Consider the following 13,092-nt stretch of genomic DNA (forward strand, 5'->3'; position numbering starts at 1 on the left):
TGACATCCATAATACATAAGGATCAGGCTGGATTTATGCCGGGCAGGACGACCTCTGATAACATTAGAAGGGCGCAGGTAATAGCGCAGATCGGGGCAGCGGAAGGTAGGAGGTGGGCCCTGGCGTCCCTTGACACTGCTAAGGCCTTTGACTCTGTGGAATGGCCCTTCCTGCTGCAGATTTTAAGAGATTTCGGCTTTGGCCCTCAGTTTGTAAGCTGGATTGAAATACTGTATCAGAGCCCTAAAGCAAATATACTAGTGAATGGCACTCAATCTGATTCCTTTGCGCTTCACAGAGGTACGAGGCAGGGCTGTCCCCTTTCCCCGCTGCTGTTTGCGGTTGTGATAGAGCATCTTGCGCTACGCATTAGACAGGACGAGGCCTTTCTGGGGATCTCTAGAGGGAATAGAGCAGAGAAAATAGGGCTCTACGCTGATGATTTGCTTCTGTTTATGGATGAGCCCGAGAGAACCCTCCGAAGTGCGATGGAAGGGATAGAGAGGTTTGGTACTTATTCGGGCTTGCACATAAATTGGACAAAATCTGCTATCATGCCCCTCTGGACACATGACTGGCCCGAAAGGCTACTTAACTTACCAGTGGTGGATCAATTTAAATACCTTGGCATTGTGATCACTAGGGATCCTCATGCATCAGTGGCAAGAAATATAGACCCTATAGAATCTTTATTCATTGACAAATTTAAAACATGGAAGTCCTTACCGCTTTCGATAATGGGTAGATTGAATTTGGTCAAAATGGTTTTACTTCCGAAGGGTCTTTATCTCCTGTCACACGCATGCGCCCCGGTCTCTAAAACCTTCTTTGACAGATTGCACAAGATAACAGCGGCTTTTGTCTGGGGGGGAGCTAGGAGGAAGCTTTCCTTGAACGTCCTACAGAGGTCCAAGCTTCACGGTGGAGTGGCCCTGCCTGACTTTTTTCTGTATTACTTAGCTAGTCAGCTGAAATACATAGCGGCATGGGTGGGGCAGGGGGAACTGCCGGGACCGGAATACTGGCTGAGGGAGTATCTTAACCTTTCCACTTTGTGGCCTGTGTTGGAAACCCCCAAATCAGGTGCTTGGTAGGCTTCTCCCTGCCCATAGGTTAGCCAACCAGGTCTGGAGGGCGGCCAAACTTAACTCATACAAGGATTTGCCAGATACTGCTCCTCTTTGGGATAATCCTATGTTTCCACATTTGGTGAATTTGGAGGGAGCAGCGGATTGGAAAGAGCAAGGGATTCGGACCTTGGAGGACTTATATATAGGAGGCGTTTTGCGATCTCTACAGCAATTGCAAGAGAAGTTTGAGATCCCTCATACACAATTCTATAGATATCTTCAGTTGCGGCATGCCCTAACTGCTCAATTTAGAGGTGAGAGTAAGAACATCTCTAAGTATCCCTTGATAGGGGTATTAAGGTCACAGGGTCCCAGGGGAGTAATTTCTGTGTTATATACTCATCTGTTGGGAGAACGCATGGCACTCCAACCTTTGGAGGTAGAGGCAAAGTGGAGAGACTCCATCATTACATTTGATGCCGAGGATTGGGAGGAGGCTCTGCTGGTGCCCACTAGGGTTTCCCCTTCAGTGAACAACAGACTAACCCAGCTATTTATTCTCCATAGGAGCTACTTATCTCCTCTAAGGTTATATAGAATGGGAAGGTCTCCCAGTAGTAGATGTCATAGGTGTCAAGAGGAAAGGGCTGATTTCTGGCATTTGATGTGGGGATGCAGCTATATTCAGGCCTTCTGGGATAAGGTTGTGGACGTTCTTTCAACAATGGTCCCTGCTCAGCTAGCTGTTTGTCCTAAAGTTTGTGTCCTGGGAGTCCTGGATGAGGAGCAGTGGACACATCACCAGAGGATATTTTTAGGAGAGGCTTTATTCATGGCTAGGAAGGCAATAGCGCTGAGGTGGATGGCTGACAGGCCTCCAACTGTCAATCAATGGAAAGCACTGGTGAATCAAGCCATGTCTATGGAGAAAGTAGTATACACTAATAGAAGGTGCCCGCAGAAATTTCAAAAGGTATGGGGGGAGTGGTGCTCCTCACCTTTGACTTTGCAACCCATGCACATGCACTCTATATAAGCAAGGTCTACATGATGCACCCCTTTGATGAATATTGTGCAATGATGTAGTTAATGCCTGGCTCAGTGCTTTATGAAGCATGATGTTATGTTTATTCGCTTGTATATGCTCCTATTCCGAGTTACTGTACCTGCCCATATGTGATTTTCATGTAAAACGCCATGATACCTGGAGCTCCCCTGCGCGGGCTGCTACAGTTTTGTTTTTGATGCCTTAATGTATGCCTTTTATTGAAACTTCAATAAAACGAGTTTAAAAAAAAAAAGTTTAGCATACAAACGTGATTTAAACAATAGGTCATTTTCTGATGACACATTTCTTTTAAAACAGCTACATGAAATTCAGTAATATAGAAACTTCTTTATAGGTCATCACGTTTAGCATCTCCCTCTGTGCTATACCTCCCTCAGAGTAGCACAAAAGGAGCAACTGATCTGCTTTAAATACAATGTCTGTGCAGCACAAATGACTCAAAATGTATTAAATTAAGCAAACAGGAGCCCAAGCCCCAGCTTACTTTGGATGGAGGGCTGGTGGGTGCAGTCTTGGGTGTAGTCCGAATGATAGATAATGGAACAAGGGTGGTTCTCTGAGGCATCATTGCAATAACTGGCCGTGGAAATGGATTCCTGTGCATTTTTTGAGAAGGCACTTTTCTCTTTGGAATAGATGTCTGCTCCATATCGTCTTTTGACTCTGGAAAAAAAGATAAAGGAATATTTTACTTAACAAAAAAAAAGTTTATTGAAATAGTCACCGTGTACAATCTTGGATTTATATAAAGTGATATTTAACTTACTCCATTCACTCGGGTGACTCAGGACGCTCATTCTCAGATGAGATGGTTAGGCTACTTTCACACTCGTGTTTGGTGCGGATCCGTTCAGATAATACAGCCGTCTGCATCCGTTCAGAACTGATCCGCTTGTATTCTCTTTAACCCCTTCCCGACTGCAATCAGTTTATATACGTGATATTTGCACATGGCCTGTGCAGCTACCACGTGTATAAACGTCAAGCCAGCTCTTTAATCCAAGCGCTGCAAAGCACGAACAGCATACAGTGCAGTAATGCCGGCAAGGGACCAATCAGAGTGGGCCCTTGCCGGCAATCGATCAGATTGATTAGTCTATGCAGACTAACCAATCGGATCACGGCAGTGAAAAAACGAGATTTTTGTATAACTTACCAGTAAAATCTCTTTCTCGCTCTTTCCTTGGGGGGACACAGAAGACCTTGGGTATAGCTCATCTCCCTAGGAGGCGTGACACTAAGTGAAGACTGTTAAGCCCCTCCTCCACAGCTATACCCTCAGCCTGGAGAGAGAGACTGCCAGTTGCGTGTCCAAGTAGTGAGAAAAGGCAAAGTCCAAAAAATTGGAACCAACAAGCCAACTACCCAAAGGGTAAAACAAACTCGGAAACAGTCAGAGAAGAACAAAGAATGGGTGGGTGCTGTGTCCCCCAAGGAAAGAGCGAGAAAGAGATTTTACTGGTAAGTTATACAAAAATCTCGTTTTCTCGCCCAATTTCCTTGGGGGACACAGAAGACCTTGGGACGTTCAAAAGCAGTCCAAAGGGGGAGGGACCACAGCACCAAGGCGAAGCACCCGAAGGCATCAAAAAAACCCGCCGCCTGCAGACCAGGCGGCCCAAGGCAGCATACGCCGAAGCCCGAGTATGCACCCTGTAGAACTCGGTAAGGTGTGCAAGGAAGACCAGTGACCGCCTTGCACAAATGGATGGCCGAAGCCTAAAGCCTCCGGCCCAGGAAAAAACCGACGGCCCTGGCCAAATGAATGGTGACACCAAAAGCAGAACCCTGCCCTTGGTGCGGCAACCACAACAAGAGCCACTCTGAGAAAGCGGAAGAAAGCCACCCTGGAGGCCGTCAACCCTTTGCTCGGACCTCCTGGAAACATAAGAGACCGAACGTCGACAAGAGTCGGAGATCTCCAAGTAAAAACTGCAAGGCCCAAACAACGTCCAAATCGGTGAAGTGTCCGTTCCCGGGGGGGGGAAGGGGAGGACAACTGCCTCAATGAAATGAAGGACAAATACCACCTTCAGAAGGAAGGAAGAGACGGAATGGAGAACAGTCCTGTCCTGGGGGAAGACAGAAGGCTCGGAACAAGAAGGGCCGCCACTCAGGCACCCGTCAGAGACACGATGGCTACAGAAACCCAACCGTACAGGACAGAAGGAGTAGAGAGAACTTCTGTAACGGCTCCAAGGAAAAATTGGAGCGCCAAGAGCCCAGTATGTAGTTCCCAGGACGGTACCGGAGGGCAGTACAAAGGAACCCAAGAGCCGCTCCATGGAAGAAGTTCCTGACAGGCCCAGAGGGACGGGGAACGCTGAAAGAGGAAGGACAGGAATGACACTTGATACTTCAAGCAACAGAGTCCCAGCCCCAGGTCCAGGCCGGACTGGAGAAAGACAACCATGGAGAAAGGCAGAGTGGGGGAACGCCCAGCTTCCCACAGAACCCCAGGTAAAGCCCTAAGTCCTACCACAGATCCTGGACGAAAACTCGGCTAGAAGCGAACACTAGCGAGCCCACTAGAGTCGCCTGGGCAAGCGGGTGAAAACCCAATGATCAGGCGCGGACCAGTAACACGGGTAGAACAGTCGGTAGAACTGGTCCCGTCGGCCCCCGAGCAAGGTTGTCCCGTATCCCCCCAGAGTGGGGAAGCAGAAGGACAAACGGACAGGAACCGAAGGGTCCGCCCAGCAACCGCCAGGACAAGACAGGCTAAAGCCGAAGCCAATGTAGCCACCACAGGAAGACAGACTACAGTTCCGGTGTGGGAGATCAAAAGACAATCCTGACCAAATGGTAGTCCTCCCAAGTTACCGAGAAGGTGAATCCAAAGCCGAAACATTGCCTAGAATGGAAAAAACGCAATCTGCACCCAGCGGGAGGACAGAAAGCGGTAGACCCGGTAACTAGGCACACAGCTAGTACAGCCAGTGTGGACAAGGGAGACTGAAAAGGAACACCAGAACCATCCAAATGAACAAACATGCTCTCCCCAGAGGGAAGGGCAGTGAAGGAACAGCCTCTGAAGCGTGGCCGGAACAGACGCCACATCGGAATGATCTGTACCGAGTGGGAGTCAAACAGAGCCGGCGAGAAAAGGCAGGCGAGACAGAGGCCGGTATAACACCCTCCAACCAAAAAAGGGGGAGTGGGCAACAGAGAGGCCATAGGACAGCTCAAAAGCAGAACACCGCTACACAGAGACGCCCGGTTCACCGCCACGCAGAAGGCGAATACCCTGAAGAACCCAAGGTGGAGGTCCCCCGGACCTGTATAAGCGAGCACCCAAGAGAAGTTGGGTGACCTTCCCAAGAAGAGCGGCCCGAACCTGGTAGCAGATCAGACTGAAGCACCGAGGGCGCCAATCCGGAAAGAATCATACCACACTGCACCAGAATGATCTCCTTAGAGAATAGTGCAAGGCTTGCGGCAATCATCGTATCCCAAGAGAAAAAGAATGTCGCAGGAGGAAGGAGGCTACGTACGAGTAGCCCCGTAAGCAGTGAGAAGGCCAACCCACCTACAGGACGAGAAGGCATACACGGCCCAAACAACGCACAAGAACGTCCGCTCACTGCAAAAATATAACACCGCGAAGAGGGCCAGCCACAGAGTGCCACAGTATCTACGGGAGTGCAAACTGAAAGGAGTTATGCACAAGACTAGTATGGAATGCGATGGAATGCAAACTGACCGCCCCGAAAGGGAGGAAATGTACCTGGCAAACTGCAGTGGGCAAGAATGCAAAGGCCTGCCCCAAAAAGGGGGAGATGCCCAAGGCCGTACCTACGTCAGAGAAGTAGGGCATACCATACTTCGCCCAGAAAGGCGCCATGCACATGGCCACACAGTATCCAGCGGAAACGCAGGAGGTCCACCTAGTGAAAAGGGGGACATGCATAGGGCTATCCTAGCATTAAGTGAGTGTGCAACAATTCACCCAACACCGAAATTTCGTGAGAGTGTAACTACTCCGCCAATGAAGGGGAACATGTGCAAGTCCAGTACAGCACATACAAGGACAGCCTTGAATCTTGTGAGCGTGCAAAATTCCACCCATGGAATGAGGGGTGGTCACGCACAAGGCCAGCACCGTATCCAAGGGGAGCGCAAGCGTTCCGCCCATGTTAGAGGCCATGCTCAAGGCCAGCAACGTATCTGGTGAGCGTAGTATGCCGCCCAGAAAAGGAAGGGGGGGGGGGGGGAAATCATGCACAAGGCCAGCATCGCATTCAGGGAGAATGCGAGCAGTCGGTGAGAATGTGTGTATGCCACCTGAAGGAGGCATGCCCATGGCCGGCAGCGAATCCAGTGAGAGTGCGTACACCGCCCACGGAAGGGGGGTCATGATGTGGCCGACGGTGGATCCAGAGAGAGTGCATGTATAGGGGTCATGCACATGGCCAACAATGTACAGGCGAGAGAACAACCACCGACCGAGGGAGTGTATGTATGCCGCCACCCGGGAAGGAGGCATGCCCAAGGCCGGTAGTGAATCCAATGAGAGTACATCATATCGCCTATGGAAGGTGGTCATGCACATGGCTGGCAGTGAATCCAGTGAGAGTGCCGAATGCCGTCCACAGAAGGGAGTCATGCCTATGGCAGGCAGCGAATCCAGAGAGAGTGCAGCGTTCCGCCTAAGGAAGGGGGTCGTGCACATGGCCAGCACCGTATCCGGTGAAAGTGCAGTATTCCGCCTAAAAAAGGGGGGTCACGCACATGATCGGCAACGAATCCAGTGAGAGTGTAGCGTTCCGCCTATGGAAGGGGGGCACGCACATGGCCGGCAGCTAATCCAGTGAGAGTGCAGAGTTCCGCCTAAGGAAGGGGGTCGTGCACATGGCCAGCACCGTATCCGGTGAAAGTGCAGTATTCCGCCTAAAAAAGGGGGTCATGCACATGATCGGCAACGAATCCAGTGAGAGTGTAGCGTTCCGCCTATGGAAGGGGGGCACGCACATGGCCAGCAGCGAATCCAGTGAGAGTGCCGTGTTCCACCTATGTAAGGGGGTCGTGCACATGGCCAGCATTGTATCCGGAGAAACTGCAGTAGGCCGCCAAAGAAAGGGGGATCATGCACAAGGCCAACCCGCAGTTAGGGAGAGTGCAGTATCCCGCCCAGGAGGGGGGGTCCTGCACATGGCAGGCACCATAACTGGAGAGGGTGACGAATGTTGCCTACAGAAAAGGCATGCACCTTGACCAGCGCCGTAGCGCGGAGAGGGCAAAAAAAAACCCTAGAAGGGGAAAAAAGAACCTGGCAGCGCCGCAGCCGGGGAGCGCGACACCATGCCGCCTATGGAAGGGGGGCATGTATACAGGCAGCACTCTGAGATGAGGCTGCAGTGTCCACCCATACAGGCCCATCCTCTGTGGGCGGGGGAACCTCCAGGCGGGAAAAATTCGCGCCTGGAGAAGTTCCAGCCCCCTCCAACAGAGGCCTGAATTTTTGCGGCCTAGTAGGCCGTGAAGCTGGGGCCTAAATTTTTAGCGGCACCCGGCGAACCGGGGCCGCACAGTATTTAAAGTAGCGGCCGGGCCTACGGAGCGGCACATACCGGCCGCGGGTGCCCACCCCGCGGGCCGGAAGAGCCGGGGCCTAAATTTTTAGCGGCGCCCGGCTGACCGGGGCCGCAAGTACTTAAAGTACCAGCCGGGCCTACGGAGCGGCACATACCGTCCGCGGGTGCCCACCCCGCGAGCCGGGGACCCGGATAGAGCGGGATCGTCTTGAAGTGGAACACAAGACTTCGGCGCCCGGCCGACCGGAAGGTTCCGACGGTCGGCCGGGGCTGTTGAAGCGCTCCTTTGCAGGCCGCGGTGCCCACCCAGGTGTCCGGAAGTCAGGACCCTGCACCCGGCAGCCATTTTACCCCTGGAGCGGGCCCCTGGCCTAGAACAGCGCTCCATATGATTTCACCCCTGCCGGCAGCTACAACCACCTTTCCCCTGGACCGGTGCCCGTGAGAGCAGGGAGGGTCAGTGGCAGCAAGGCGCGGGCCCTCTGGCCCTGAAGTAGTGGCCGGTAAGAGGGAGGGGGACCCTGAGACCGGGTCTGTGAGGGTGGGACGCCTGCATGACCCCTCCGTCAGGGGCAGCTAGGTGCGGACCTCCGCAGCTCCCTAGGCATTCCTCTTGTAGGAACAAGGGTGCCAATGTCCTGGAGGCCAGGAGAGAGGGAGCAGATGTCGCCCTGCGGCAGCCCAGGGCCAGCCTAGGTCTAGCAGGGACAGAAGGGTCCATAGGCCCAGGTAAGGGTCAGGCACGCAGGAGACCGAGTGGGGGGGGGGGGGACGTAGGGCTGGAGAAGCCAATCTCTCACCATAGCCGTCTTCACCCTCGGTCCGTTCCAGCAGGGTCGCCCCTTCAGCTACTGGCACCGTAGTGGCAGGACGCCGGGGGAGGGACTTGGCGTGCGGGCGACCCTTGCGCTGGCGGGATGCAGGGGAGCTGGGCTGCCCTGGTCCACCTTGCCTTCTGTGGGGGAGGCAGCAGTGCGGGTGACCGGCACTGGCGCAGCTCAACCCCGGGAGAACAGAGAGGTCTAGTGCGTCTCTGTTATCCCTGATGATCTGGAACAAAAAGAAAATAAAACAAAGTAAAAATCTAAAATTGAAACAAGGAGAAACCAGCCCTGCAGAGCAGGGAGTGTCTTGCCTCCTTGGACACTAAGCAAAAACTGGCAGTCTCTCTCTCCAGGCTGAGGGTATAGCTGTGGAGGAGGGGCTTAACAGTCTTCACTTAGTGTCACGCCTCCTAGGGAGATGAGCTATACCCAAGGTCTTCTGTGTCCCCCAAGGAAATTGGGCGAGAAAATGCCTGTTCCAGGCTCTGATCTGAGCTCTGCAGATCAGAGCCTGAAATCAGGTAGTGTCCTCGTGCCCCCCGATCTGTGCGCCTCCAAGCCCCACCTTGTCCCCGCCTGCCCCTGATGCCGTTCCCCCCGCTCCCATCCATATTCATGCAGCCTGCCCTGATGCGGTCCGCCCCCCCATACATTCCTCCTGCCCCCATTTGTGCTGCCTCCCTCAATGCTGGCCGTACCCCCCCCCCCCCTTTTCCAGCGCTGCCCCCTGCCTCCGATGCAGTCCCCCTGCTGTGTTTGATGGCGGCGGCTCCATTCCTGAGCCGCCGCCATCAGCAGCGAGAGTCAGCTTTATGCTGACACTCTGCTGTAACCCCTTAGATGCCGCGGCAGCCATGGGGTTAATAGAGGGAGGGGGCTCCCTCTCTCCACCATCAGGGCTGCCGCGCTGCGATGGCAGCGCCCGATGGTTGCCTACAGGACATCTGATAGCATTATACTTTGCAATGCAAGAGCATTGCAAAGTATAGTACAGCCATCAGCCCCACTGGATCTTCAAGATCCAAGAGGGACTTGATAAAAAAAAAAAAGTAAAATAATAAAAGTAAAAATAAATAAATTTTAAAAAATGTAAAATTAAAAAAAATTGCCTTTTCCTATAAAAAATTAAACCACCCCCAAAAAAACTACACATATTAGGTATCACCGCGTCCGTAATGACCGTCTCTATAAATATCACATGATAGACCCCGTCCGATAAACACCATAAAAAAAAACCAGTAAAAAAGCTATTTTTGTCACCTTACATCACAAAAAGTGCAATACCAAGCGATCAAAAAGGTGAATATCAAACAAAATGGTACCAATAAAACAGTCACCTCATCCCGCAAAAAATGAGACCCTACATAAGAAAATCTCTCAAAAAATAAAAAAACTATAGTTCTTAGAACATTGAGACAATTTTTTTATTTCAAATATGCTATTATTGTGTTAAAGTGAAATAAATTAAAAAAAGTGTACATATTAGGTATCGCTGCATCCGTAATAACCTGCTCGATAAAAATATCACATGACCTAAAAAAAATATAAATAAACTGTGCCAAAAAAGCCATTTTTGTCACCTTACATCACAATAAAGGTGAAATATATTGACTCAAATTTATGACTGTCATGAAGTACAATATGTCACGAGAAAATCTCAGAATGGCTTGGATGAGTAAATAAAGTGTTCCAAAGCAATTACCACAAAGTGACGCATGTCAGATTTGTAAATTTTGACCTGGACACTGGGGCATCAATGACCCTTGGTCATGAAAGGGTTAACATAGCCAAGACGGATCCGTCTTGAACACCATTGAAAGTCAATGGGGACGGATCCGTTTTCTATTGTGCCAGATTGTGTCAGTGAAAACGGATCCGTCCCCATTGACTTACATTGTGTATCAGAACGGATGAATTTGGCTCAGTTTCGTCAGACGCTGCAAGAAGCGTTTTGGTGTCCGCCTCCAAAGCAGAATAGAGACAAAACGGAGGCAAACTGATGCATTCTGAGCGGATCCTTTTCCATTCAGAATGCATTAGGGCAAAACTGATCCATTTTGGAGCTATTGTGAGAGCCCTGAACGGATCTCACAAATGAAAAGCCAAAATGCCAGTGTGAAAGTAGACTTAGTCTACTTGCACACTTGCGTTTTGGCTTTCCGTTTGTGAGATCCGTTCAGGGCTCTCACAATAGGTCCAAAACGGATCAGTTTGCATTCAAATGCATTCTGAATGGAAAAGGATCCGCTCAGAATGCATCAGTTTGCCTCCGTTTTGTCTCTATTCTGCTTTGGAGGCGGACACCAAAACGCTGCTTGCAGCGTCTGATGAAACTGAGCCAAACGGATCCGTCCTGACACACAATGTAAGTCAATGGGATCCGTTTTCACTGACACAATCTGACAATAGAAAACGGATCCGTCTTGGCTATGTTATAGATAATACAAACGGATCCGTTCTGAACGGATGCAGACAATCGTATTATCTGAACGGATCCGTCCATGACGGATCCGCACAAAACGCGAGTGTGAAAGTAGCCTTATATATACTCATTGACAAAAAATAAAATAATGCACACAGATAGAAGAGTTTGATTGCTGCAAAACTCGGCATGCAGTCATGTCTGTGATTAGATACTGGCTCTTGCCACAAGTGGGCATAAAGATGCTTCCCCCGCTGCTTTACAAAAATACTCTCAGAGGCTACTTTGGGGAGGGTAACCTTATAGTAAGAATTCATGGTCAGGACACTACATCGCATTAATGGACTGAGAGAAGCAGGATACTCATTTCAACAAATTTCTCACCATCTAGGACATTCTGACGGTTAGGAGGTGTTTGTATGGTCACACAGTAGGCTTCAGACAGCCCACCAGTATGGAGGATCATTTGACAAGCACCAGCAAGCTCCACAGTTTTGCTGCCCACCATCCAGACATAGGTAGCAGCTTCATTACACACCCTTGTGTCTGCCCAGATTATTTTCAGGAACTTAGCAGAAAGACATTTGGTGTCACGGTATCAATTACATGTCCTACCACCAACCATCATCACATTGGTTTGCAGTAGTATAGTAAATAAGAAGCCTGGACTGATACTGACTGGAACTGTATCATCTTCAGCAACAAATCCAGGCTCTGTCTGGGATCGGATCACGGTCGGGTTGGAGTATAGAGGCCTCTTGGTGAGCACGTCAATACTGCCTTTGCTGTGGAGGGACACTGCCCCAACTGCTGGTGATCTGGGAGCCATCACATATGACAGTCGGTCACCTCTAGTAGTGAAATGAGGGACACTAAGAGATCCCGCGGCCACGTGTCTTGCCTCTCACGGCAGGGCTTCCAACTGGAATCTTTTTTTGCAGGATAACGTTCCCCGACACGCAGCAAGGGTTGCCCAGTATTGTCTTCGGCAGATTATAACACTTCTTTGGCCTGTATGGTCACCAGATTTATCACCACTCAAGCATTTATAGGACCAGCAGGGACACCAGCTTCGGCAACCTACGAGTGTGCAGGATCTACAGGCCCAACTGTAACGTCTGTGTGCGAATGTGCAGCAGGATTCCATACGGAACCTGGATGCCTCCATAGCATCTCCTTAGCAATACTGAGCGTTGCTGAGGAAAGTCCATCTTCAGCATCTACTGGAAAAGCTAAAGATGGCTTGGAACTTGGAGGCTTCCCAGCCTGCCTCTTATCTTACTAACCCACGCCCTGCCTTTCTACATGTTCTGTAATGATCCTTGCCTGTGTCCCAGCCCATCCGGCTTGCTGAGGGCTGTGAACATTGAGAGCTCTGCTCCATGTGCTTCTCTGCTAGTTACTAAGTACAAGGAAGAGAGATGAGAATGGGACTGCCAGCAATTAGCACTGACCACGTACTGCGTTTTTGTATTCCTTCTACAAGCGCTAATCGCTGGCAGTCCCATTCTTTTCTCTTCTTTGCCTCAGTAACTGATAAGGGTAGACAATTCAGAAAAAAGAGCAGAGCCGCCAGAGATCAGCGCTGACAGCAAGTCAGATAGAGATCTTTAGGGCACATCTAGCGATGCGGGGCTGGGGTAGGGAGCTAAGAGGCAGGCTGAGAAGTGTGTGCAACACAGCTGTCTCCAGAGTCACGTAGATGCTGAAGACGGACCAGACATAGCAACACACAGAGGCTGCTAAGGAGACTCTTAACATGATGTATTCTAGTAAAAATAAGTACCTTTTCCTAACACAGTTTATTACAAAAACGGTTACAAAGGACAGGCTGTCATCACAAAATGCAATGTAATCTGCAGGCAGCATGTTCTAGAGCAGAAGATGATGAGCAGATTCATTCATCGTTTTATGGGAAAAGATTCAGTAAAACCTGTAATTTATACATTTATATCTTTGCAGAGGAAATTAAGATCTTAAAGACTTATGTAAATGAATAAATTTGCTATCAAAATGTGACTAAAAGTAATTGTACATTGTGCTTCAGAAAATAAAAACATTTGGAACATTTCTATCTTTGCTTTACACCCCCTGTGAGCAGCTATTGGTACAGTGACTGACAGCGGTCTCTTATGCACACAATCCTCCTCCCTCCTGTACCGATAGCTGTTCA

At 50.3% G+C, this 13,092-nt stretch overlaps 1 protein-coding gene across 1 annotated transcript in view; it reads right to left on the minus strand.

Moving 5' to 3' along the window:
- BRDT (bromodomain testis associated) overlaps positions 1 to 13,092 on the minus strand; it is a 110,535-nt gene that overhangs the window by 62,831 nt on the left and 34,612 nt on the right. The window contains exon 5 of the mRNA XM_040408742.1: positions 2,624 to 2,802. Within this exon, the coding sequence (XP_040264676.1) occupies positions 2,624 to 2,802 (179 nt within the window). The remainder of the gene's footprint in view (positions 1 to 2,623; positions 2,803 to 13,092) is intronic.

This window comes from Bufo bufo, chromosome 9 (genome assembly GCF_905171765.1).
Source record: "Bufo bufo chromosome 9, aBufBuf1.1, whole genome shotgun sequence".
In the NCBI taxonomy this organism is placed as follows: domain Eukaryota; kingdom Metazoa; phylum Chordata; class Amphibia; order Anura; family Bufonidae; genus Bufo; species Bufo bufo.